Source organism: Gopherus flavomarginatus, chromosome 4 (genome assembly GCF_025201925.1).
Source record: "Gopherus flavomarginatus isolate rGopFla2 chromosome 4, rGopFla2.mat.asm, whole genome shotgun sequence".
Classification (NCBI taxonomy): Eukaryota; Metazoa; Chordata; order Testudines; family Testudinidae; genus Gopherus; species Gopherus flavomarginatus.
In genome coordinates, this window is record NC_066620.1 from 68,907,426 (window position 1) to 68,930,148 (window position 22,723).

A 22,723-nucleotide genomic window follows, 5' to 3' on the forward strand; every position below is an offset into this window, starting at 1 on the left:
GTAGGTGCAAGAGATGGGATGGAGCCACTGCGACAAGTGAAGAGATTAGAGGAGGAGAACAGACAAGAAATTTCCTCTGTGACAGGGAGAAAGAGGAGGGAATTGTAGTGAAGGTGACGATGTACTTGTCAATTTTGTCTTGACACAAAATCAGTGAGATCCTGTGCGGAGAAAGAAGTGGAGAGAGGAAGAGCGGAGGGTTTCAGGACTGAGTCAAATGTGGCAAAAAGGCAGCTGGGAGTGAAGGTATAGGATTCAATTAAACTCAATTAGTATAGTTGCTTTAATTTCATTTTTGTTCTTCTCTGTATCTTATACCACATATCTTTGGAAGTAATTTAACAATGTTTAGTAATGAAGACCCTATGCACTATAAATCTCACCACTTCTCTCAAGCTGCATGATTTAGGAATACCAGCAAGGGAGAAATGGGAAACAGCCTGAAGTTACGCGTGTCTTGCTAAAAATATAGCAACAAAAGTTAAAAACTTACCTTTTTCTGTGTGGAGTCGCTTAAAGGAGTCTGTCTTTGACAGGCTTGGGTCTGAGATCACTTTGGAGCCAAGCTTAACAGTCAAGTCTATTGATCGATAGCCTTGAGGGAGTTTACGGTCATATAGTAGAGTCAAAAGCTGGGCAAGTGTCATTTCAGCTGGCAAAGGCTGGCCTAAACAACACAACTGGATCATTTTCCGGACAACAATTTTATTAAAATTATTTATGATTAGGTTACTTTAGAACACCATAATGATCTCGCTCGTTCATTTATGCCACAGATACAAATGAGAATTTAACATCCTTGGGTCCTAACAAGCCTTTACTTCCTGACCACATCAGTAAAATTTGACAGAGAAGTCTGTAAGTTTAAACTTGTCCTGTCATTGCACTGATTCCATCAGTCTGGAACAGACTATTGGATACCCACATTCACAGATACAGCTCACTGGTCAAAAGTATTGGTGCCTCAATGCTCTTCATGTATTACGGAATCATCGCTTCAGGTTCCATAATTAATACTAAGTTTTGCGCTTTATTATGTATGAAAAACAGCATATCCTCCCCCAGTTACAGCACTTGTTCTGAGTTAAGAATTAATTTTGAGAATTTACCATTAGTTTATTAAAATTTTAAAATGAGTTCTTTAGAAATTTAGCACACTTAAAATAATTCAGCAAAGAGTCCTGTGGCACCTTATAGACTAACAGATGGACTCTTTGCTGCTTTTACAGATCCAGATTAACACGGCTACCCCTCTGATACTTAAAATAATTCAGAACACAAGGTCTGGCATTAACAGAATAATACAGCCTAAAACTGCAAAGCAACAGGATTCTTAGGAGCAATTGCTTGTTCAGAGATTAGTCTTTTTAGCCAGAAACAAAAACTTTTAGAGGCCACTTCAGAGAGAAAGTTTTACTTCTTGTGTTAGGAATTTGACATAATTTAAGGTAAGCGTTTGCTCCCTCATGATTTCTTACTGGGAAGCAGCCAGTCTAAGCACACAATAACCTCCAGTTTTAGGACTAAAAAAAGAATGGTGCTGTTGATCTTTTTCAGTGGGAAGAGGGTCTGATGACCTCTTAAAGTAGAATTACTATGTAATTTATAAACTGATTGCTAAAGTTGCAGAAAGGTATGAGGCATAAACATCTAATCTCTAAGCAACTGAGTACTCCTTTCCCCGTCCAGATGTAAAATCCTATGAACAGATACACTAAGTGGAGACCGGTAAAGGTACCACTGGGATGAGTGTAACCAGATTGACTGAGGTAGGTAACCAAACTGATAATTTTGATAAGTTTACTCCACAAATCTCACAGAGAGGAAGCATTGGGTTTGAATACATATCCCATATATCTTAAATGTTTTTTCAAGCAGGTAGTTGTCTTGTGTCAAAGCTGCTTCCACTTAAGAAGCAAGCTTTCTTTCAATTGCTGAAGTTGTTTCTCCCCAGGCTGCCAGGGGACCCAATGCATCTCCTTAAAGAGTAAATGAAAGGTGTCTGTTCCCTTAGACAAGAGATACACCTCAAAATGAAGTGACAGAAAAACAAGCCTGCTGCATCTGCCAGACAGAGGCAAAGTCCTGGACTTGTGGGACAGGTTCTGAATGTAGAGACAGGTAGCCATCTGGGTACCAAAAATTTAGCCAGTGAGCTGCCTCAAGTAGCGCTGTGAGTGTAGTTGTTCCACAGTCCACTCCTGGCTGATAGACTGCGTATGAAAACATGTATTCATTTTACTGGTAATGAAGTTCTCAGGTTTTAAAAATAAGGAAGCATGGTTAGAGAGGTAGCCTGAGACTTGGAGACCTGGGTCCCTGCATTGCCACAGGCTTCCTGTGGGTGGCCTTGAGCAAGTCACTTGTCCCTCTATGCCTCAGTTCCCCATCTGTAAAATGATATTAGTACTTCCCCTACCTCAAAGGGTGAGTAAAGGTAACTACTTTAAAAACTGTGAGGTAATCAGACACTACAGTGATTGATCATTGTGCTCATCTAATCTGATCTCCTGCATAATACAGGCCAAAGAATTTCAGATATTCCTGCGTCAATATCAGTATCTTTCAAAAGGACACTGAATCTTAATTTTAAAAGACTTAAAGTAACAGGGGATCCACCAAATCCCTTGGTAGGCTGTTTCAATAGTTAGGGACCCTCACTTAAAAAATAAAATAAAATAAAAAAGTGCACCCTATTCTCATTTTGAATTTAACTTCAATTTCCAAACTCTAGCTCTTCTTATGCCTTTGTCTGCTAGACTGAAGAACTCTCTGGAATCAGGTATCTTATCCCAGCGTAAGAACTTTGAGACTGACCAAGTCACCTCAAAGCCTTTTCTTTACCAAAGTAGACTGAACTTCTTAAGTCTCACTATAAGGACGGTTTTCCGGACCACAAGTAATTCATGTGGCTCTCCTCCCAAGGCACCCTCAATTTTTCACATTTTTAAAAAAGTGTTGACACCTGAACCGAACACAGTATTCCAGTCCTGCTTTTATCAGTGTTGTTTTTCCACTAGTCTACATTCCCCATTATCCATCCAAGGATCATGTTAACCCCCTTTGGCCACAGCATTACACTGGGAACTCATGTTTGATGGACAATCCACCATGATCCCCAAGACCTTTTCAAGGCAGTGCTTTCCAAATAGACCTCTAATCATGACATTATAATTTTCCTAGTGGAATAACCTGGCATTTGGCTGTATTAACATGCATGTTTGAATAAACCCAGTTTATCAAGCAATTCAGGTCGCTTTGCCTAAATATATAGGGAATGTAGTAATTGCCATATTGGATCAGATCCGTTCCCTATCTAGCCCAGTATCATGTTTTTAACAGTGACCAGCATCAGGAAGGGGAATGAACCCTGCAGTAGGGTGATGTGAGACAATCTGTACCCCCGTGAAGATCAACTCATAATCCTTAACAGTCAGAGTTTGACTTAAACCCTGTAACAGATTTTATTTTTTCCAAAAATTTTTAGCATTGACTATAACAACTGTGGATATTCTTATTTGACCTCAATCCCTAATTCCACTTCGAATCTTGACCTCAAGAGCATTTTATGGAAAGGTTCCAGTCTAACTGTGTAAAAAAGTATTTTATTTTATTTGTTGTGAATTTGTCATCTTTCAATTTAAGTGAACATCCCCACACTCTCCCTCATTCTTGTTTTAGATGGGGAGAACAGAAGCTCTTCCCTAAACTATTTATACATATTATCACAGCTCCTCTTACTTGTCTCCTTCCCTAAGGTAAATCTCTTCTCAATCTCTCTTCATATTAAGAGTTTTCTGTACCTCTAATGATTCTCATTACTCTTCCCTAAACCCTCCATTCTGCAATATGGTGACCTGTCATCTTAATTAATTTACCACTCCACCAGTCTGTGTGCCATCTACAAACTCAAAATATTGAATAGCACATGGCTGCTTTACATATTTTTCATATGAAAATCTGGCTAAGACAAGCTATTTTAGGAAGCATAAATATTGTGGCATTCAATCAAGGACACAGACTGGCAAGTGAACTTCTCCAAAGCACTAAAAGTTGCTATCCACTTAAGAGACAAACTGGTTATAGCTGACTCTTGAATTTATCCTTGGGAGGTCAAAAACAGTGAGGCAGCTTACAAAAAAACTCTTGTTGCTGGGCTGCAGGGGAATCTTTTTTAATTAAAATTTGCCAGTTTAAGAGTTAGAGAATGAATTTCAAGGGAAGCCAGCATGTCCATACCTTAGTTTTTACAGCCAAGCTTTATAGACACATGAGCTGCTATAAAGCCTCACTTTCATTTGAAAGGTAGATCAGTGATAAAATGGTTATAACCCTGCAGTAAGTAGAGGTGAAAGAAGGAATGCAGATATCCATCAGCATTATACTTACTATTTAATATTACATGTGTACTTCATGCTTTTTTTTATTTTTTTGTTTTTTTAAACTGAAGGGAAAGTTAATTATTTTAACAGTTTAAAAACAGTTCTTGAAGTTACCTGGTAGAAGTTTATGGTATAGATGAAAAACTGGAACGCTAATGGTCTTGTTGGAAGATTCACTTCCTGAGGAAGAGCTACCTACTTTATCTGTCATCATTCTGCCTCGTCTTGATGGTGGCCGAGGAGGAGTTGATGAAACAGCTCTTTTAGACTGAGATTTCAACCCTAGTAAAGAAATGAAATGTTCAAAGTTATTTTGGTTTCAAAGTCCTCTTTAATTAACTCTTTAATGGAAGACGTTCTCATTACTAGCCACGCTAATAGCGGGAATGATAACTTCCCTGCATAGAGGAAAGTAAGCAATATTAAAATTGCATATAGGTATTTAAGATTTATATCCACTATTTTATAAAAGTTCCTAGGCATCTTTGATATAATTACAAGGCTTTCCATCTCCCTGAGCCAAAAAACAGAAGATATAATCACCACTTAAAATACGAAGCCAAACTGCATTATCCTGACATCACCGACAAACACCAGCTCTTATCGTTCCATTCCTACCCTTAAAGCCTGGATATAGAAAATGGTCTAGCAGCATGCTCTGCTGCAAAAATATTCAAGCTATGTCAAATCAAAAGTGAATGGGAAAAATGTGAAGCAGCTTACAAGATATCTTGCTGTTGGGCTGGAAGGGAAACTTTTCTTAAGTTTAAGAGCTAGTGAATGAACTTCAAGGGAAGTCAGTGTACCCATGCCACAGTTTAGCTGTCAAGATTTATAGATATATGGGCTGCTGTGAAGTTTCACTTTCAGCTGACAAGGTGGATCAGTAATTTCTAAATTGAGGGTCCCACTTTACAGAACAGCATGCCAGTAGCTCCCTCTCTTTCACCCTGACAACCATATAACACCTTACTTGGTATTTATTTTGATTTCTAGAAGTATACAAAAAGGGTACCTGTATCACATTTTTAATAGAGCTGGAAACCAGTCAAGGACAACATGGGACCAAAGCACAGTTTATGACACAAAGTATTCTCAACAACTTTAGTACCCCACTTAATGACAAAGGTCTGAATTCAAGCAAATATCATACAGTTTTTGTGCCCCCCTGATATTGCCCTGCATCCAGAGAGACAGTTCAGTGACGCTACCTGATTTTAATCAGCAAGTAATATGAAATTTCTACTCAGTAGCAGGTAATAATATCAGACAACATATAAAGACATCTCAGATTAACCAGGCTCTCCAGTACTCTAACGAAGTCTGCTGACAGATTTAGACACTAAAATTTTTTGCTTTCTGCAGAGCCATTGTAAAAAGTTCCAAGAAATTCTTAACACAAATGATCTGATTCGGCATGAAGCTTCTATCACTGGCAAGTGGTCTTCCTACCACTTCAATTGCCATAGGTCATCTGAAGACCATGGTGATCCAGGAGGACAAAGACTGAACAAGACACTTTGGAGCCACTTCACTGGTAGCAAGAGATTGGGTGATCAGATAGCAAGTGTGAAAAAATCGGGACGGGGTGAGGGGGGTAATAGGCATGTAATAAGGAAAAAGCCCCAAATAGCAGGACTGTCCCTATAAAATCGGGACATCTGGTCACCTTAGAAGAGACTATCAAGTCCTACCATCCACACTACAACTACAGTGGTATGTCAGAGAAACAATATTCTCTCTTGGAGCCCTCTGGAACTGCTCAGATTCTGTGAACCTCAGAGGGAAGGCCATCAAAACAGGTCCCTTTTCCAAACCTCAAATCATAGAAGACAATCCTTAGCCCATGACATAGTAAAAAAATCCTTCTATCCCAACATCAATTCCAACCAAACACTAGATCAAGAATGTGCCCAACTATGAACTGAGTCATGTAAAACATTCCAATGGTTTATCACAATGGCCATGAAATCCTGGGAGTTCTCAGAAAAAAAAAAAAATATGGATGGCATCAAGAACTATGATCATCACTGACTCCAACAGCACTCCAGTTGTGAAATTTAGCAGTTCAGTAGTGCAGCAGGGTGACATGGATGCAAACACCAGCCCCATCTTAACTCCATGCTGGGACTTGTATACAATATGGACACACACTATTCAATCCCTTTTTGTTGCGGAAAACCTGAACTGAAGGTTGGATGCAAACAGCACAGATTATTGATCATCTGCATACTGCTAAAATATTTCTATACATGATTCACTGTATACACAAGAGCCCAGTTTCACATGGTTGTGGAGACAGCTTCGAAAAAGTGAAGGGAGTGTAATCTCATTAGTATTATCTTCTAAAGTATGTGAATTGATCTATTTAGTAGTAGTAAATTCTGAAATGTACACATGGTCATCCGGTTTATTGAAACAAAATGTGGGGAGAACATACTAATGAACTGAGAAACAGGGGTACTATATTGATTGAATTTATTTATGTGTTTACTTAATGCTATAAAGCCTTTGTTTAAAAAGTTATCTGAAGCTGCAACTGTTTCAAGTTTCCACCAGAGTCCTGCAGATTCTGAGGATTTTGTGGCAGAACTGCAGCTTAGTTTGCCATAAAGAACACCGGACCTTGGATATACTTACACAACAAGCTGCAGTTTAAGCGTGATTTACTCTATACTTTATAAATGACTTTTCATGTACTCTGGCATACCCAGAGTACACAGTATTAAAAGATGCATTTGTATATCTACAAATGTATGAAAAAATATCTATTGTAGTATCTGAGAAATAGTCTGTGTCCATATAAGGATAAGTTATTTACCCTGTACAATAAGTAGTTTTCTTCAAGATGTGCAGTCCCTGTCTGTATTTATTTCATTGTGGGGTATATATGCACCCCAGAAGCCTGAGACAGGAAGATTTTTGCATGTTAGTCCTTGCCTGTGCCCTTCTCCTCATGCTCTGAACGAAGGGCATAAGGGATCGTGTCAACTGACTGCCTCTCCAGTCCCTCCTTTACTGTAAATCATACATCAGGATCCAGAACAGAGGGGAAGGAGGGCAGATACTGGAATACATATAGGGACCACACATCAAGAAGTCCAGTTAACGTACAAGCTAAGTAACTTCTCTTTCTTCAAGTCATGGGTATTCCACTGAGGGTGGATGACCAGCAGTATTCATTGAGAAAAAAAACAAAAATCAGGTGAGACTACCTCTGTGGTACTGATGACTGGAAGATTGCTGTGCTGAAAGATGCATCAGCTACAGAATCTTGCACTAGGGTGCAATGTCTTGTGAAGGTATAGATCGAACTCCATCTTGCTGGTTTACAGATTTCAGTATTAGCAACATGTTGAGGAGAAACTACCAAAGCGTTCTTGGCCGTAGTCAAGTGGGCTCTCACACCTTGTGAAGGAGTATGCCAACCCTTAACACAGCAGAATGCAGTCTATCATGCACTTTGAAAATCTCTGGGAAGAGACAGCATTCATTCAGCAAAGGATATTTAAAAACAAAAAGTTTGATTTCCTAAAAGATTTTGTTCTTTGCAGATAAAATGCGAGAGCTCCACACACGCTGAGAGGATGAAGTCTCTTGTCCTCATGGGTGACTCGGTTTTGGGAAGACGACAGGTATGCAAATTGTTTGATTCAGATGGAAACCTGAGATTCCTCTACGAGTAAATTTGGAGTGAAGTCTTAAAATAAATTTTGTCCTCATGGAAGACAGTATATGGTGGATCAGTCATAGGGGCCCGTACCTCACTTACCCATCTAACTCAGGTAATGGTAACCAGAAAGGGAACCTTCATTGACAGGAAAGTTTAACAGCACGAGACCAGGAGTCTGCACGGAGCCTTTGTTAATGCTGAGAGAACCAGATTAAGGCCTCATGATAGAGCAGAATATCACAAAAGGGAAGTTTCTGATCAGACCTTTCAGAAATCGTAGTCACAGGGTGGATGAAGATGCAATGGTTGTAAACTGGAGAATGACAGGCTGTGACAGTGTAACCATAAGGAGCTAAGGGAAAGTCTTCAATGAAATATATTCTAACATAGTGGGGAAATCAGATGCTCCTGACACCAGACAGAAAATCTCTCTCATTTAGTTACATAGCACTTTCTAGTAGACTTTCCTCCTATCAAAAGGGTATGAACCACTTCAAAACATGTCCTTTCTAGGTTCAATGCCCATTGAAATACTTAGGCTGTCAGATGAAGAGAAACTGGATTAGGATGCCTGATCTTGCCCCATCCTTGGTCAGTAGGTTAGGGAAGGCCTTGATATACTGATGTTTGGGAGCACTAACATCTGAAGAATATTGGGCACCAGAATTGCCTGATCCATCTGAAAGAAGCCATGAGAATGACCACTTTGTCCTGCTTGATCTTCCTCAGAATCTGAGATAATGGAAAGGAAGATGTACATTAAATGCCCTGACCAAGGGATTAAAAGTGCACCTCCTCTGGAGCCCTGACCCTAAGCCCTTCTGGAACTGTACCTCATCTATTTTGTGCTCTTGGGACGCAAACAGAGCCCGAGATGGAGACTTACTCACTCACACATCCACTCCCCCATTCGACAAAACGTTCTCTGAACCACTGAATTGTGAAATTCCCATTCGTGATCTTGGAGAAGTACCTGCTGAGGCTGTCTGCTAGTGTATTGTGTATCTGCAGGAGGTGTACTGCTGATACAGTAATCTGGTATCGAATATACCAGTTGCACAGATTGATAGCTTCTATGCAAAGAGGGATGGATCTTGCTTCCCATCCTTGATGGAGAAAACTGTCATTATGCTGTCCATCACCACTTAAATGACAGGATTGTATAAGTGGTAGGAATTGCTTGCAAGCCTTGAGGACTGCTTGTAATTCAAGGAGGGTTACATGCATCCTGAACTCTTGAGGAGTCCATATCCCTTGAGCTGTATGGTCTTCCAGATGGTTGCCCCAGCTTAGCAAGGAGGCATCCATGAACAAAATTCTCTTGGGTGGGAAAGGAATGAAGGGGACCCCTCACACACATATACTCTCTGCTCTCCCATCAAGCTCTCCTGCTCTACGGGAGGGAGCAAGACTAAATTTATCCATATTATCTTTGCTTGCCAAGTACACTGGTGGTAAGCAATGAAGGTGAAGTCTTGCAAATGGTGTCACATAGGCACAAGATGCCATGTGACCTAGGAGGATGAGACAAGAGTGGAGCAGTGTCTGTCTGTGGGCTCAGTCTGATTTGCATGACAAGGTTCTTTATGGACAGGAATTGGACAGAAGTGATGAACAGGGATGTTTTACCTGAGACACCAGGAGCAAGGTACAAGGGGAGGTAACAAGCAGATTTCATGAAACATGTAGAGTGGTACGTAAGTTGTTTGTCTCAGTCTATAAATGCCAAGGTGTCTTGCCTTAACTCTGTGTGGCTGAGGAGACAGCAGAGACTCTCGCTGCTGATTGAGCCATTCGTTATCACTGGGCACTCGAATTAGTGTATCTGTAGCCACAGAACCAGGACGCCAGGACTGCACCTTGAGAGCAATAAATCTGGCCGATGGCCTTTGTCACCGAACCGAGCCTGTGGTCTGTCTTATAAGTAACACTGAGATCTGCTGAATTAGCACGCAGCATTATCTGCTAGTGCTGATAACAGTGGAGCTTCAAAAACAGAAGCATTGAGCAGATGTAACAGCTTAGCAGCCTAGACCACATTCCTGCGGCAAAGACATTTCAGCCTTCTACATTTAACAACATGTGGTTGTTGAGTTTTTGGGAGACATCAGCAAAAAGTCCTGTATAGAATAGTATTGTGAAGAAACTGCAAGTATGACTGGAATGTATGACATGTGTTTGCACATTTCCTTGGTTTTGATGGGAAGACTAGTGTGAGAGAGATTTTGGATGAGGAGTCAGGACAAAAAGATTTTGTGGGTGAGGAGATGGTATGAGTGTATTTTCGTGAGGGGTGGTGTGTGTGTGTGTGTGTGTATGTAAAGATGATAGGTACAAGTACAGAAATTAGAAGCAGGGAACACAAGAGAGAAGAAGGATTGTAAATTTGGGGAAGAGGTAGATAACCCAACACAGGAGAAGAAAGATGGAAAAGAAGGAGAGAATTATTATTTCATAACATAGTAACTGCTATTTAAGAGAAAAACTGAGAAAGACAAAGGGATAGATACAGAATAGTGAAAAGGGAGAAACACACAACTGGGATAAAGAACATTTTTTAAAGGTTTCACGTAATAGAAAGGAGAGAAGTAAAATGATGCAATAAAGAACCAAAAACTTTTAAAGTCTATTTAAAAAAGGGACAGAGATATAAGATGGTGCTTGTGAGAACAGAAATTTGCTTAGGGTCAGCCCTCACTGGCTATGCTGCCTCTCTCATAATTTTATCTTTTTAAATGTTGAACAAAACTTGTCGTCAAGTTTTCTTCTTCACTAGTACATATGAAAGCCTTGGTTTTTGATTCTGAAAATACAGTAACACTTTAAGGATTAAAGTGGATATTAGGAAACACAATTTCACTAGGAGGATGGTGAAGCGCTGGAATGGGTTACCTAGAGAGGTGGTGGAGTCTACATCCTTTGAGGTTTTTAAGTCCCGGCTTGACAAAGCCCTGGCTGGCATGATTTAGTTGGCACTAGTCCTGCTTTGAGCAGGGGACTGGACTATATGACCTCCTGAGGTCTCTTCCAACCCTAATATTCTATGATTAGTCACACCCATCTATTCTTCCATCCCCACTACCTCTCCGACCGAAGCTGCTGCACTTCAGAGTCAGCTGAGTTGCATTTTTTTGCATTTTTCATATATTTTGAGTAGTGAAACAGTGGTCCAGTTCAGATATAAATGAACCTCTTAAATTGTATTTAAGATGCTGAAGTCCTGATAGGGGAGACAGTTTGAGAAATACTGGTTTCAAGAGTCAAAAGAAACCAGTGTCCCTCCCTGAACTCATTTTCATGTCCAGGTGAAACTCTGGTCGATCAGCCATCTTCAAAAGATGGTCAGCCAAAGTGTTAAGAGAATACCATGAGTTCCTTAGAAGTTCAGTCAAGGTCTTAAACCGCAGAACTTCAGAGCAAGATACTGCAATACCTCCTGAAGTCACCTGTTCAACTTTATCTCTCTTTTACCACTGCCAACTTGTCATATTCTAGCTACATAGTGTACACTCCATTCCAATTTTACAAGAGAAGTTTACATGACTGATTTTAGAAGGATATGAATAAGTTTTCAGAAGGTCTAGGATTTGGGGAAAATCCTCTATATTCATGTGGAATAAAGGGTATTGGTTTTACACATACATATCTCCATCATGACATCTTTTGCCACTACAGAACCATTTGTATTTACCATGCAAATGGTGTAAATGAAGGGTCTGTGTTTAGGTAATTTTTAGAAATACAATACGACATGCAGGAGACATGTATTTTTACAAATAGGACTCTTTACCACAGAGTAACTCATTAGCAGTCGTGGTTGTACTGGGGCCCTCCCTTGCTGCTAAAGGTCAGTAAACTTAATTAAGGAATATCATTGTCAACCATTTGCAGCAGTACACCTTTGGTAATAACAATGGTGGGTTTATATGAGTTGACATAATTATTCGCATTTTATGTTCAGAGGAATTGATTTTACAAAAGAGGTGAAAAGGAAAAAACCTCACACATACCAGAGGCAACAACAACACTGTAATTGTCCTGAAATCCATTTTCTGCTTTAACTTTTTCTTTCTCTTCGTAGTTCTTTTTTTCTTTATCTTCTTTCTGTTCATTAATTAGTTTAGCTGTGATACTTGGTGTATCTGCAGGAGAAAAAAAAGTATGCACATATTTTATAGGTATTAAGATGTCATGTTGATTTAATTATTTTATAATTTCCTCACCCACTCACTAGACATTCATTTGGTTTCACTCAATTACCTTGCTGGCTTGGAGCCTTGAGTTCCATTTTAACTACCAAAATTATCTTACGTTTCTTTAATAACAAAAGACCAGGCATTGACAGAGTACTGACAAGAAGTCTTGCAGCTAATTTTCCTTGGACCATTTAAAGAAACAATGCTTTGAACAATCCAGGCAGAAGTTCAAGTATTTAGTTGTTTGCATTCGGGTGATATGATTAGCAAAGTTAGAAAAATCACTGCTACCAATAGAAAAGAGGAGATTAAACAAAGAGAAATTACTATGTTTAAGATTAAGCCAACATATTTGAACCTGGATGTCATGTTGTGCATCTCAGCTGCTGAGCACTCTGTTTCCACTGAAGTCAACAGACACTGCTGGCCCAGCATCTCTGAACAATCAGACCACTTATTTAGGTGCAGAACACTAGGTATCAGTATTAATCTACTAATGGCAGCAATTAAACAATTGTCAGTTTTCCTTTTGGTTGCACTGGATGATCTCACATTGGCAATGGATGTCATAGTGAATAAATGGCCAAATAGTCTCCTTGTCTCTACTTCCAATTGGGAAGGTGATCCAGAAAACATCAAAAAGGACAACATGTGATCATCCTCATCTCCCACTAGTCAAACGAAACATGGGCCTAAGTGTCCAACAAGTCACCATGTACTTACTGCAAGGACCCCTTTTATACCACAACCCAGATAATCTATAGCTGAGGCATGAAAGAAAGAGTTTGCCTGGGGTTCTTCCCCAGATTAATCAAGCATTTTCCCTGCTTGAAGACACAAATTGACCGATGACACCTACTCTTCCATCTGAACTAAATTTCACTTTTGATATATGGAGAGAATTACAAGACCCCTGAAACCCAGAAAAGCCCAGCTATTCTAGAGCTGCTCCAGCATGACAAGGAGCTGGGTCTCCATCAAATCCAGGCCAATTGTGGACACCTGCTGCATTTTATAATCAGGATTCTTAAGATCTCTGAATGTGCATCACTGGGTTTCTCAGAGACAACAGGCATATTAGAAACAGCACCTGGGAGGTGTATTTGTAAAGCAAAATTTGACACTGACCCATGTTGGTATATTCTAGGATGCATTTATATTGGGTCAGTATTATAATCCTCCTAGTTGCTGGTGTTTTAAGTGTTGAGCTGAATGTCATTTCAGTCACCTAATGAGAAGGGAGTGATCAGTTGCACATGCTGATTATTTTAGCAGATGCTGCTTCCCTATCTGCAAAGACTGCCAGAAGAAGACTGAGTCACTCTTAAATGGCCCAATCCCTTCCTTTTGCACGGAGATCCTACTGCCTCTGGCATCATAGTCAATATTCTTCACAATTATGATGATTTCCAACTACTTGAAATATGGATAACCATGTAGTTACTGCTACTTAGCTCCACTGTATATATAATGGTGTAGTTTTACCCTTCTACAAAAACCATTTCCCTCCCCTTCAGCTCAAAACAGAAGGGCTCTTACAACTGGCAGGCCAAACAATATATTTCTTACCTTCCCTTTGGTCTAACTGGGACAGCAGAGTTAATTTAAAAGGCAAATGCAAAGAGAAAGAATTGAGCTACTGCCATTTTTAACCTCTTTGTGATGCATGAAGGCAGCCAAAGAGGTATTTGATATTATAAAAAAACAAAACAAAAGAAACTCCAAAAACAAACATGCTTCTGCTTGTTTATCATTAGATATTTAAACCTTGTCTACCCCTGTATGCTAAAATACATGGAGAAATAGGAAAATTATGACTTTATAAGAGATGACAGTTTGAGACTAATAGGCAGTAGGTTTAAAACAAACAAAAGGAAGTACTTCTTCACAAAACACAATCAAAGTTCAAATGTACTGTAGGATGCACCACATTTTTAATCACAAAGCTCCAGTGAACATATTTGATTTACTGAAATTTGTCTAGTAATAGAAGAGTCACATACCAGTAACTTCATTTATTTTAAATTGCTATACTCTGATGAAAGATGGTACATTAGTGCAATATGTTACTGGTCATCAGTATGTTAAAAGACTTTTTCCAAAGTGTCAGTGCAGCACTGATTGATCACAGAAACAGAGAACACCAGATTATCAGCAGATGTAAACAAACATAGCCTCTCTGAAATGCACAAAGTCAATACAGCTACACCAGAGGATCTGACCCAAAAAGTTTGAAAATATAGACATTCCCAGAGCAACTTTAACTGAGACACTTGTATATACTGCCAAAATTACAGCTAAGTATTTGCAAATTCATACAAGTATGAAAATATGTATTTCGTATGGACACTTATGTGCAATGTGGCAGAGTTGCAACTGTTGAAGGAACTGTATCTGAATTTCCTTTGACGACTCTAAAACGTCAACAATAGCTTAGCAATACAGATGACCTACTAAAGTTTTTTTTAATATTGCGATTTTTTTTTTAAAAAAAAACTTTATTGTATATATAAAATGGCTTAAGAACTTTTTACCTTGCTTGTTTCTCTCCTTTGAAACATCAGGTTTGATTGTCCTGGTTTTGCCCAAGGACCCCTGAGAGGCCACCGTGATGTATGTTTGTTTACTGTGAACGTTAACCTTAATTTCATGCACAAGGTCACTGAATCTTTAATAAAGATTGCACTTCTCCAAAATGTTGAACTGGTACTTGCAGTTAAATAGATATTTAATATAGAAAAGACTACTCGTAGTCTGACTGAAAATCTTGGATTTTATTTTTAGATAAAATAAATACCTCAGTCATGACCATCTCGTTTGTTGTTTTTCAACTTTACTCATAACTTTCAAAATTAGTTCTCAATTTCCATTTTATAGATAAATTATTATTTATATTGCAGGTAAATATGTATGAGTATAAATTAGATTGAAAAGGATGGTATAAACACTCCAGATGGACATAATTTCTGTGACGTTTAACTTGCAATAAACATTAAGCAAGTGATCGCCGTAAGGAGTTTTTTAAAATTCAGTTTAGGCACAGTTAAAAGGGAACTTTGAATACTGAACTCAAATATTCATAAGATTTTGAAAGTATCTCAGGAGAACATTTGAAAATATTTTAAATATTGAAAATGTAGGCATAGTAATATATTTTGTGGCTTGGCAGCTGAAGATAAGCTTTGTACTGTTATGTATGTCTAAGATTGCCTCCTCTAAATCTATTATGTAAAGTTGAAAGAACGGTATGTCCAATCTAAAACTGCAACAATTAGAGGAAAGCCTGTGTTATACGTTCCCAAAAAAGTAAAACTTTAATCTTTGATTACTATCTATTTTGAAACTTTGTTACAAATATGCAGATATCACACACATATAACAGACACAATTTTCCTTAACACATTATAGAATGAAATACACAGTATTGAAACTTGCCTGACACACGGTCAAGAACCTCTGCTAATGTTGTTGAGACAGGTAAGTGAAGAGTACGGAACTTGTGTCCTGCACCGTACATTGGATGCTGGATTACATGGCTGGTAGCATTAATTCTACCTTTGTACAGCTAAAAATAAATAAAAACCAGTTACTTGCAAGTATTCAGAAATAAAGGCCATCAATCATGACAAGTTGTTAAACTATATTAGTAAAATCACTCTCCAGACTAAAAGAAATTTTTTTTGAAAGTATGCCAACTTGATAAGATGGTAAGGTAAAATGACTCATCACAAATTTAAAAAAAAATTTACACTGCTGCAAAAACCTGTTTTTGTTTAGCACTCAAAATAAACCAATGTAGTTCTTTGTTTTTATTTTTAAGTTCACTACAAGACCCTCTCTCATCGTCAGTGTGCACGCATCTGACACGTTAGGTACTTGGGTTTAATTTCTTTTTGAAAGTAAAAGTAAATCTCTTTCCCTCCCCCCCCCCGCCCCCACAAAAGCTTTGCACAGAGGTGGTTACTACTCTTGAAAAATCAACAGAAAAAAAAGTTGAAGATCACATACCATTTATAAGTAATCAAATCTAGTTAGCGAAGTAATTCTAGATTTAGCAATTGGTACTTTGGTTTTATAATACAAGAACCACTAAAGTTATTTTAAAATAACTGAAAATAGCACCTCTCAACCCAAATTACCTCCCCTATTTAAATTCATATCTGATTTCTTTAGTTAAAAAATTTTAATTGCTTTTTACCCCTCCTAGCTTTCCAAAATCCTCCCTGCCCTGCACACAGAGAAAGTTACTATTCTGTTACTTCTTGCTCATCAACAGAATTGTTTTCTAAAACTCAAAGGCAGGGACAGTTTATTCCTGTGCAACCCAATCAAAAGCAGAGGGGTTGGATGGGTGTCACTAGGGCAAAATTTAGTCAAAACTAATTTTTTATGACATCTGAGAACTCTGTAGTGTTTAAAGGGTGCGTTGCTGTAGAATATTTCCTGTTCTGAAGATCTACCCTTTACAGTAAATGCCATTTCTAATCAGATTACTCTACCCACCCAGTTAGAGCTAACTTACACACTGCTCCAGGTAGTTTAGGTGAAAAGATATAATGTGTAACCCAATCTTTTAAAAGAGATTCTGTATATTGCAAATATATTTTAATTCTTCTGTGCACATCCAGACTATGCTAGGATTTTTTCTTCAGATGTTTGAGATTGAACAAAAAGAAATAAAGCTATATCCCAAGAACTATGGAGTCCAAGTCAAGTGCCAAAAACAATGAGTTTAGGTAATCACCTTGTAACCATGGAAAAACAGCATCCTGGTTTCTGTAAGAAGTCAGAGCCCTTTCCCCGACTTTGGAGTTTCAGGCCTGGTCTACACTACACGTTTAAACCGATTTTAGCAGCGTACCCGTCCACACCACGAGGCCCTTTATAACGATATAAAGGGTTCTTTAAATCGGTTTCCCGACGAGAGGAGTAGCGCTAAAATCGGTATTACCATATCGGATTAGGGTTAGTGTGGCCGCAAATCAACGGTATTGGCCTCCGGGCGATATCCCACAGTGCACCACTGTGACCACTCTGGACAGCAATCTCAAATCGGATGCAGTGGCCAGGTAAACAGGAAAAGCCCCACGAAATTTTGATTTTCATTTCCTGTTTGCCCAGCGTGGAGCTCTGATCAGCACGGGTGGCAATGCAGTCCCAAATCCAAAAAGAGCTCCAGCATGGACCATACGGGAGATACTGGATCTGACCGCTGTATGGGGAGACAAATCTGTTCTATCAGAGCTCCATTACGGAAAAAGAAATGCCAAAGCATTTGAAAAAAAAAATCTACAGGCTACACAGTGCTGCGTGACAAGCGTAACGGGAAGCCAGAGACTCAAACGGATGCTCATGGAGGGAGGGAGGGGGTACTGAGGACTCTAGCTATCCCACAGTCCACAGTAGTCTCCAAAAAGTATTTGCATTCTTGGCTGAGCTCCCAATGCCTGTATGTTCAAAACACATTGTCCAGCGTGGTTCAGGGAATAGCTAGTCAATTCACTCCCTCCCCCTCCACGTGAAAGAAAAGAGAAATAAATCGTTTGACTTCTTTCAATGTCACCCTATATCTACTGAACGCTGCTGGTAGACGCGATGCTGCAGCAGTGATTAGCAGTATCCGCTCCTCTCCCCTCCCTGGTGGCAGACGGTGCAGTAGGACTGCTCACCATCCTTCTTATGAACCCGTGAGTGCTCCTGGCTGGCTTCAGGTGAGGCTGGCCGGGGGCGCCTGGGTGAAAATAGGAACGACTCCCAGTCATTCCCAATAGATGGTACAGAACGGCTGGTAACCATCTTCATCATAGCAACTGGGGGCTGAGCTTCAATCAGCCCCCTCCCTTTCATGTGAAAAAGAAAAGATTCTGTACTGCCTGGACTATCAGCAGTGGGATGCTGGGCTCCTCTCCCCCACATTGCTTAATGTCCTGCCTGAACTATCATAGCACTGGGAGGCTGCCTCCCCCTCATTTTATCTGACTAAAAACTCAGTGTTTCTTATTCCTGCATTCTTTATTACTTCATGACACAAATGGGGGGGCCACTGCCACGCAAGCCCAGGAAGGTTGGGGGAGGAGGGAAGCAACGGGTGGGGTTGTTGCAGGGGTACCCCCCGTGAATGGCATGTAGCTCATCATTTCTGCGGGATCTGACACAGAGCAGCTGTGCTCTCTGATACACTGCTTCTCCAGTACATTTGCCTCATATTCTAGGCAGGACTGACTTTTTAGAAACCATAAAGGAGGGATTGGCTTGGAGAGTCATTCCCAGTTTTGCTTTTGCGCCCCCGGCCGATCTCAGCCAGGAGCACCCATGATAGCAGTAGACAGCATAGAAGGACAGATAACCGTCATCTCATTGCCAAATTACACCGGGAGCCGACGGTACAGAACGACTGGTAACCATCTCTGCTATCATGCAAAAGCAAATGAACGCTGCTGTGTAGCGCTGGATTATCGCCTCTGTTCGCAGCACCCAGTACACATACGGTGACTGTAAAAGAAAAAGCTGAACGGGCTCCATGGTTGCCGTGCTATGGCGTCTGCCAGGGCAATCCAGGGAAAAAGGGCGCGAAATGATTGTCTGCCGTTGCTTTCCTGGAGAAAGGAATGACTGATGACATTTACCCAAAACCACCCGCGACAATGATTTTTGCCCCATCAGCCACTGGGCTCTCAACCCAGAATTCTAAGGGGCGGGGGAGACTGTGAGAACTATGGGATAGCTATGGAATAGCTACCCACAGTGCAACGCTCCAGAAATCGATGCTAGCCTCGGACCATGGACGCACACCGCCGAATTAATGTGCTTAGTGTGGCCGCGTGCACTCGACTTTATACAATCTGTTTTATAAAACCGGTTTATGTAAAATCGGAATAATCCCGTAGTGTAGACGTACCCTTAGGCTGCTGGAGTGTGTTGGTAAAAACCATCAAGATTCAATGTCTGCCATCATTCAATGGGTAATTAGTGAGGAAACACAAAGGAACATCCCCAAGAGAGCCCAAATCTTACTCCAGGGATGTATGGGACACAAAGGATAGACTCCCCATCAAGGCAGGAAAAAGAGTCCTGTGGCACCTTCTAGACTAACAGACGTTTTGGAGCATGAGCTTTCATGGGTGACGCATGCCTCTGACGAAGTGGGTATTCACCCACAAAAGCTCATGCTCCAAAATGTCTGTTAGTCTAGAAGGTGCCACAGGACTCTTTGCTGCTTTTACAGATCCAGACTAACACGGCTTCCGTTCTGATACTTGACTCCCCATCAAAGGATCTCATTAACCATTTGAGGGCCAAAGACATGGAAATGTCCCTCGTAAGAGGTGGATGGAAATGTCTTGGGAATATATATTTGGAGTTACCTTGATGGGTCTCAGACTGAAGACGACTGACTTGCCCATTTCGTCCTGCACATTGAGGAGAACTGACCCTCTATGCAGTTATCTCCAGAGGAATCTTGTGCAGATTAGGATAAGTGTGTGAGAGAGAGCTCCCAATAAGTCATCCAGACTCTGATCCCCTTCTTGAAGGGGAATTAAAGGTTCAAGGGCTGGGGACAACTGTGGTAGAGCACCCCTTCTGTGCCTCCTGAAAGGCAGGTCCCTCAAAGAGACACACCATCATCACAATTTTTGCTTACTTCTTCTCTAGCCAGATCCACTATGTTGAGTAAAGCACCGTGGATTGGTGGGAGAACAAAGCCAAGGTGAGAAGTTTAGTAAATAGTATCACTTTGGACAAAATCATTTTTTCTTTTTAAAATCTCCAAATTTTGCTTAAGAGAAGGAAAGTGGAAGTGGGGAACAGCTGTGAAAATTGGCTTTAAAAGCCAAAAAAAAAAAAAAAAAAAAAAAAAAAAAAAAAAAAATGGAAAGGAAGGAGAGCTAAGTAACTGCTTTGTTCAGCCGCATAGAGCCAAGAGTCTGAAGAACCACACTGCAAAGGCATTTGAGACCCCTCTGGGATGCTAGAAGAGATAACAGAATGTACCACTATGGGTGATAAGTAATGGTCCAGAAACACAGATGCTGAGCTGATTATAAAACCTAGCAAAATTCTGAACTGATGTCAATTCAGATTCTCCGAATCATTTTTCAAATTTGTTTTTATATGCTTCCAGTTCTTTGTTAGTAACTCTCTGCAGAGTCTCTTGCTATGTAAAATGTGTGCTTTTCATGTAGAGTGCAAATTTCATACTTTTGGTAGTTGGGTGGAAATGTAAACATGCACTCTTCTGGTGCTCCACCAAAAGTGCCATTGGGAAACTTGGGCATCAATCCTCCTTTTTAAAAAACGTAAATAAAGCGCCATGGTGACTAGGCAAGAACCTCTGAACTTCCTCAACATCTAACAGTCCTAAGGTATGTTGCAACAAAGACTCCTGTGGCACCTTATAGACTAAAGGATGTATTGGAGCATAAGCTTTCGTGGGTGAATACCCACTTCGTCAGATGCACGTCTTCGTCAATTTCCATTACGTGCATCTGACGAAGTGGGTATTCACCCACGAAAGCTTATGCTCCAATACATCCTTTAGTCTATAAGGTGCCACAGGACTCTTTGTTGCAACATACCTTAGGACTGTGTTAGATGTTCCTTTCTCAACAGGTTTAAATACAGTGTTGGACATTATGTGTTAGCAGTTTAGGATGATTGCATTTAAGAAGTTGCTCTTCTTGATTTTCATTTTTGTTGTTTGAACTGGTAGCAAAGATCTCTCCTTGTCATATTTCTTGGTATTTTTAAATGGCACTGTCAACTGCTTGGATATAATATTCTATCGTTTACTTTTCAAATGCAGAATCAATAGTAGGGATCTAAGGGGGAAAGCAATTTTCCCAGTATTGACGTATTAGATAGTCTCAGTTCTTCCTTTAATTTTTCCCTTACTTCTTCACTTGTAGCATCAAGCAGTGGACTTGCAAATATAAATCTGTCTTAATGAGTATATCCTGGGTGCAGTGCTTCAATTATTTCTTTAAATTGTTATTTTGTATTATATCCAAGAGGATGCTGGCATACATGAAAGCTGCAACTTTACCTAGTTCACCTGTCTTTTCTTTTTTTTTTTTGGGAAAAAAAGATTTTTCTTGCAAATAAATTCTCTTACTACTAAACTCTAACGTCTATACCACTTTTTCTTGTATGTTTTTACTGCTTCTACTAGCAGTCTCAATTGCCACCACTTCTTTCAATATCAGGCAACCAAAATTAAATTTATACAATGATGTTTGGTAATCAGTGAACATTAATCATTCATTGATCAGCTTTCAATTTACTACAGTTAGAATCTGAGTGAACGATCTAATGAATTCAACACTCAACACTGAAAATTAAGTGCTAAATAAATTCATAACCCATGTTATCAGACATCCCTAAAGAGGTTCCAGATTCTAGCAAACAGAGACCCTCTAAAAGTTTGTAACTCCACTCACTTCTCTCTCTCCAGTGATAACTGATTCAATCCACAAACCTCATCTCTCCAATCAACAATGATTCCACCAATTCCCCTTCCATCCCAGGCATTCTATAACTTGTTGTGTCAGATAGACGTGGAATTACTTGTGGTTCTTTTAAATGTTACATTTATGTAAATATGTCAGAGTGATATAAAGCAAATTAAAAATCTAGAAAAAGCTGTTTATCCTCTCCCCACATCCACCAAAAAGAATAGTTATCACTATTCTGCAATAAATACAGTAAAGAAAGTGGTCATTGCTTGCTAAAAAAGCAGAATCAACTGTGAGAATGTACAAATTCTGTGCAGTCAGATCGAATTGACATTCATAATGTAAATACACATAGGACCTACTGGACATGGGGACTGAAGAAACATTGTCACTTTTTCATCCTCCAGCATCAACTGCAAAAATAGCCTTCTAATAAACCCTGAAATGTTTCCAGATGTTGGGAAGTTCCCTCGTTGAGGAGACGACTGGAACAATTCACAGAGAACCTGCAAATGCAAGATTAGATAAAATTTTAGAACATGGACTGTGCACAAACCTGTAAAATAGCTCTGCATTACCATTAATAGTGCAGCATGGCCGTTAACTTTTAAGATTTGCCGCTATTTATTTTTCAAATTAGTGTTTAAATGATCTCATCTTCAATTTATCACCAGAGGAGGATAAATGGTTACCTATGAACAAATTACCAAGAGCAAAACAAAATTAAAACTGAATTAAAGAGTAAAAAAACAAAAAGCAGTATAGGAGTCAATATAATAATTCAAGTTTATTTTTAAGGCAATAATCTGAAAAACAAAGGCTAGCTGACAAAAATATAGAAAGGGAAAGTCAATCTTGACTAGGTGTTGTATCAAGAACGTGAAAAGTAATTTTTTGCTTTACGGAGGAATTTCACTATACTTGGGTGAAGTTCTTCTCTGGAAATGGCCTCTTCTTACACCATTTATCTGATCCTAGTTTGTATTCAGACTTAATTTACAGATAAAAATTAAGGCTTTT

General features: G+C 39.6%; 1 protein-coding gene across 1 annotated transcript in view; it reads right to left on the reverse strand.

The window, feature by feature from the left end:
• Nucleotides 1-22,723, reverse strand: part of BIRC6 (baculoviral IAP repeat containing 6) — a 349,123-nt gene that overhangs the window by 143,979 nt on the left and 182,421 nt on the right. The window contains 5 exon segments of the mRNA XM_050951314.1: nucleotides 494-667; nucleotides 4,497-4,664; nucleotides 12,066-12,197; nucleotides 15,687-15,816; nucleotides 22,066-22,209. Of these exon segments, the coding sequence (XP_050807271.1) occupies nucleotides 494-667; nucleotides 4,497-4,664; nucleotides 12,066-12,197; nucleotides 15,687-15,816; nucleotides 22,066-22,209 (748 nt within the window).